General features: G+C 48.0%; 1 protein-coding gene across 1 annotated transcript in view; it reads left to right on the plus strand.

Annotated features, from left to right (window-relative positions):
* ARFGEF3 (ARFGEF family member 3) overlaps positions 1 to 5,066 on the plus strand; it is a 182,910-nt gene that overhangs the window by 124,515 nt on the left and 53,329 nt on the right. The window contains exons 20-21 of the mRNA XM_034670783.1: positions 2,242 to 2,375; positions 4,382 to 4,527. Coding sequence (XP_034526674.1) covers positions 2,242 to 2,375; positions 4,382 to 4,527 — 280 coding nt within the window. The remainder of the gene's footprint in view (positions 1 to 2,241; positions 2,376 to 4,381; positions 4,528 to 5,066) is intronic.

The following is a 5,066-nucleotide window of genomic DNA, read 5'->3' on the forward strand; positions in this document are numbered from 1 at the left end:
AAAAAATCCATTATTTTTATGATAGTTAATATCTATAGTCCCACACCTAAGAGGGTGATATATCCTTTAACCATGTTGAGAGGAAAAACTCAACAATAACCCCAAGTGGTGACACTTTCTGATGTTGAAACTGCTGTTGGTCACCAGTCACATGTGGTCCCGCCCCACCACACTCTCCATGCTGGGTCATTGTGCCCCCAGCCCTGGTGCAGTGAAGTTTATACAGGGAGCTGGACAGCCGGGGAGCGGAAAGCGGAACGCCACTCACGGGGGCTCAGAATACCTGAGTTCTTTCCTGGCTTGGACGCTAACCAACGGCAAGGTCATGTCTGTATAAATAGTTATGCTGAGACTCAGTTTCTCCATCTGCTAACTCAGTACAGTAATCGTTTTTCCCAGTTCATCCAACAAGGTGGCTGGGAGAGTCTTTTGGCATCTGGAAAGTAGTATACAAGCGTCGGGTGGGGCATAATATTCATCGCTGTTCTTTTACTAGGAACAAGAGAGAAAAAATGGTTAGTAGGACCCAGACACTTAATGATGTNCTTGTGTTCCCTCTCTCGCTGGCTGTCTCTATCTCTGTCAAATAAATAAATAAAATCTTTTTTAAAAAATCCATTATNTCCAGTGAGCCTCGGATCCTTCTCTAAGCTAAGCTACCTGTGCTCCCCTTCTCCTTCCCAGCCCCTTCTGCTAGAAATGTCTGTGCCCAGCAGAGTAGAAAACAAAAGGAACCTATAAGGTCCATTATGTTAGGAAATATTTGTTCTTTTCATAGATACTTGAGCTCCCACCAGGTCCAGGGCACTGGGTGTATGTGTCAGAGGCAGTAATGAAGCCAGCCTCACCCCCAGGGGGCTTACAGGTTTGGGTGTCCAAAACTTTGATTTTGTATCCTTCTCAGGATCAAGCCCAGCATTAGACACATCAGTCATAGCCCAGCAAAAGCCTTGATTCACTTAGTGGGTTTTTCTATCATAGACNTTTCCTGGCTTGGACGCTAACCAACGGCAAGGTCATGTCTGTATAAATAGTTATGCTGAGACTCAGTTTCTCTATCTGCTAACTCAGTACAGTAATGGCTTTTCCCAGTTCATCCAACAAGGTGGCTGGGAGAGTCTTTTGGCATCTGGAAAGTAGTATACAAGCGTCGGGTGGGGCATAATATTCATCGCTGTTCTTTTACTAGGAACGAGAGAGAAGAAATGGTTAGTAGGACCCAGACACTTAATGATATTAAAATTGGAATTGCAAAATAACAAGAAAAAAAGTCTTTGTTTCAATCACTTGTGAATGCTTAATCCACTAGTTCCCATCTTAAAAACTGTACATCTCATATAACCTCTCCAAAAGAAACTCCGTATTCAATTTCTGTTGGCGACACACTCCCTTGCTCAGCATGTGACGGCCCACGGGGCTGCTTGACCTTCTGGTGTGAGCGCAGGTTTGGAGGGCAGGCAGCAGATGACCCAAGAGCAGTGGAAGGCTGGCCATAGAAATCCACATCAGATGCCAACCTTCTGAATTCCAGTGAGCCTCGGATCCTTCTCTAAGCTAAGCTACCTGTGCTCCCCTTCTCCTTCCCAGCCCCTTCTGCTAGAAATGTCTGTGCCCAGCAGAGTAGAAAACAAAAGGAACCTATAAGGTCCATTATGTTAGGAAATATTTGTTCTTTTCATAGATACTTGAGCTCCCACCAGGTCCAGGGCACTGGGTGTATGTGTCAGAGGCAGTAATGAAGCCAGCCTCACCCCCAGGGGGCTTACAGGTTTGGGTGTCCAAAACTTTGATTTTGTATCCTTCTCAGGATCAAGCCCAGCATTAGACACATCAGTCATAGCCCAGCAAAAGCCTTGATTCACTTAGTGGGTTTTTCTATCATAGACTTTATGAAACTAAAGCTAATTCTAAGGATTCCATTCCCAGTTACTCAGTTTCAGGGGGTGAGGCTTTGCCAAGTTTCAAGTTCTTGCCAGACATTTTATAAGTGTCGAGAATGGCTGAGCTAAGCCTTGGGGAAACAAAGATTTTTTTTTTTTAATGGTCTGTGCCCTTTAGATGAAAATCTCCTAGTTAGAGCAGACTTGTACACAGTAATAACAGGTAGAGAAGTATAACGTACATTTCTTTACAGTGTTGACACATTCTCATCACTCACAGTTAACAAAATTACCATCGTCATTCTACCACAAAGACTTTGCAGAATTTTTCCCAAGTAACCAATCTATTTCTTTCATGCAGGCTCTTTGAGGATGCTACGGACAAGTTGAACCTGATGGCTTTGGGAGGGTTCCTCTACCAGCTGAAGAAAGCGTCGCAGTCCCAGCTCTTCCATTCTGTTACGGATACAGTGGATTACTCTCTGGCAATGCCAGGTAATTCTTTCCCTGAAGAGACCATGCCGTGAGATCAGCAGGAAGCGGCCTGGATCTCTGAAAGCAGCGGCCTCCCTGAAGACTCAAATCCCCGTTCCTGTCACACACAGTCACCGCAGCTAAGGTCTAGTGCAGATTTGTCTTCAGTTTTCAGGCGTGCCGGGGCTGGGGGCAGTACTGTTCTGTGTGAACGGAAATGCTGCTGTGGCCAGTGCTGCACCTGTCCCCACCCGAGCTGTGCCAGTGGTTCTGCGAAGCGCTGTGCTCAAGACAGAGAAAATTTTGTGGCTACCCAGGGTGCAGGTAGCTTTCCGTGAGAGTGGGACCCCTTCTCCGTATCACAAGCCGCGTCTCTTGCTTCATTCAGTTCAGCCACTTGCAGAAGCAGCTCCTGATTCCACAAGGGGCTGGTGGGAGAGAAGAGTGGAAGGGGGAAAGCCGCCTGCTACTCTTAGAGAAACTGCTGGCGAGGCATATCCCTAACGACAGGTCAACGTCACTGTCTCCACTGATGAGGACCTTGAAGAGAGCAGAGTTATAACGGGCTGCCCAAGGTCCCAGACAGGTGTCATGCTGCCGAAACATCGAACCTCTGTCCTGATGGGTCCGGGCAGGGGCATGGAGCCACGTGCTGGGGATGCGCTGTGCTGGCAGGTTGGATCGTACAGCCTCTTGAGGTCCCATCTTTAGGAGTCTGAAGTTCTAAGTGCATATATTTGGTCTTTTGATCCTTACTGCAGACTCTGATTTGAGAAGCACAGCCCTTTCCCGGCTAGTTTTTAATAGACCTTAAAACCTTAGCTATGTAAAACCAACCTCCCAGACCCATCAGACTTCCAGAGCATCCCTGGACGTAGGGGCCCCCTTCAATGTGTTTTGGGGTTGGAGAAATCAGCAAGCTGTCAGCTTACAAAAAAGCGGGGAACAGGGTCAGGAAGAGGCTGCAGACCCAGGAGAAGGAGCAGGCAGCGTTTGCTTTGGAATGAATCAGATAGGAGTTCAGATGCTGCCTCCATCATTTACCAGCTACGCTGTTGTAGGTGAGTCAGTTTACCTTTCTGGCATTGAATTTTCTAGTCTGTCAAATGGCAATGATTACATTTGTTTAAGGTTTAATTTAAAAAATAAAGTGACCAAAGACTCACCAGCACAGCATTTGATGCAGAGTAAACCTCCAGGAAATGTCAGTGATTATTACTACTGTCACTTTAAAGTTTATTTGATATGGCGAGACTAATCAGGAGCTTTCTGATTGGAAGAGCATGGTAATGATCCGCATTTTGTAGGCCGTGGAGGAGAAGCAGTAGGACACGAGCAAGAAGAAATGATGAAAAGGGGGAAGACCGAGGTGACGGGGCAAAGATGTAGCAAAAGATCGGGGTAGGCAAGGATGACACGGAAGCAAGACAGAGCAAGTTCAACAAGCGTGTTATTGCACAGAAAGGGGTCTGACCTGCTTGGCAAGCACTTCAGAGGTGCCATTAAGGATTGGCAAAGTGGATGAGGAGTGACAACAGTAACGGTAATGGCTAACAGCGGGGGGCGTTTAGTATGCGCCAAGCGCTGATAGGCACCTTCCTTAAAGTAACTTTAAGAGGTAAGTGCCCTTATCCCCACTTTTACAGCCAGAAACGGGGCTTGGAGAGGGAAATCTCTGGTCCAGCATAACCCAGCTACTAACTGGTGCAGCCAGGAGTTGAGCCCGGGCAGTCAGACTCCCTGCCCCTCCTACCTACCCAGCATACCATTCCCCCTTATCCGCAAGCAGAGCTCCCGCTTGTCACAGCAGGCACTGGGGATATGGTGGTTGATAGCAGTGTTGAGCGAACCTCCTAGTCAGTCTCGAATCCAGGGTCCTCTCCTCCCTCGATTGGCCCGCACTGACTAATCCTGCCGCTCGGAGTATTTTTCATCCCCTTTGATTTCCATTCTCTCTCTGTGCTTGAACAGGTCACACTATTTCTGTGTTTGGGGTTTATGGCTTTTATGGTCTTGCCTTCTTACAGGAGAAGTTAAATCCACCCAAGACCGAAAAAGTGCCCTCCACCTGTTCCGCCTTGGGGACTCCATGCTGAGGATCGTGCGGAGCAAGTCGCGGCCGCTGCTGCACGTGATGCGCTGCTGGAGCCTCGTGGCCCCACACCTGGTGGAGGTGAGCCGCTCTGGAGCCCAGCAGGGAGCGCCGGCAGCAGGACCAGCACGGGGCTTGCCAGGCGCCGTGTGGGCAGAGTGCTGTGGCCTCAGAGCAGGGATAAGGTCCCGTCACCGGGGCACAAACATCCTAGTTCTCTGATGGACGTCATGGCATCTAGAGAATAAGCCCAAAGGGCAGTCCCGCCTCCGTGTCGCCCTGACCCTCTTTCTTTACAATTGCATGACTTGGCCAAGTACCTCCCACAGCCAGCTTTCCCTTCTTTATGCTTTACTTTCAGCCTGAGACTGGAGTTTCACTTTTATATGTGATTATAACAAAGCCTTTTGTTCCTGCCAGTCTCTCTTTTCTAATAGCTAAATGTACTCTGGGAAGTATCCCGTAAATAGGCGAACCATATGCCCTAGCTTTCCCATCAAAAAAACTAGGACCTCTTTCACTCTCATACAGAGTGGTGCAAGTGATAAATTATATCTTATGAACTAAGCATTTCAATACATGACGACTGGCTACTTCTCCGTTGGTGGGAAAATTGTTGC

Source organism: Ailuropoda melanoleuca, chromosome 10 (genome assembly GCF_002007445.2).
Source record: "Ailuropoda melanoleuca isolate Jingjing chromosome 10, ASM200744v2, whole genome shotgun sequence".
Classification (NCBI taxonomy): domain Eukaryota; kingdom Metazoa; phylum Chordata; class Mammalia; order Carnivora; family Ursidae; genus Ailuropoda; species Ailuropoda melanoleuca.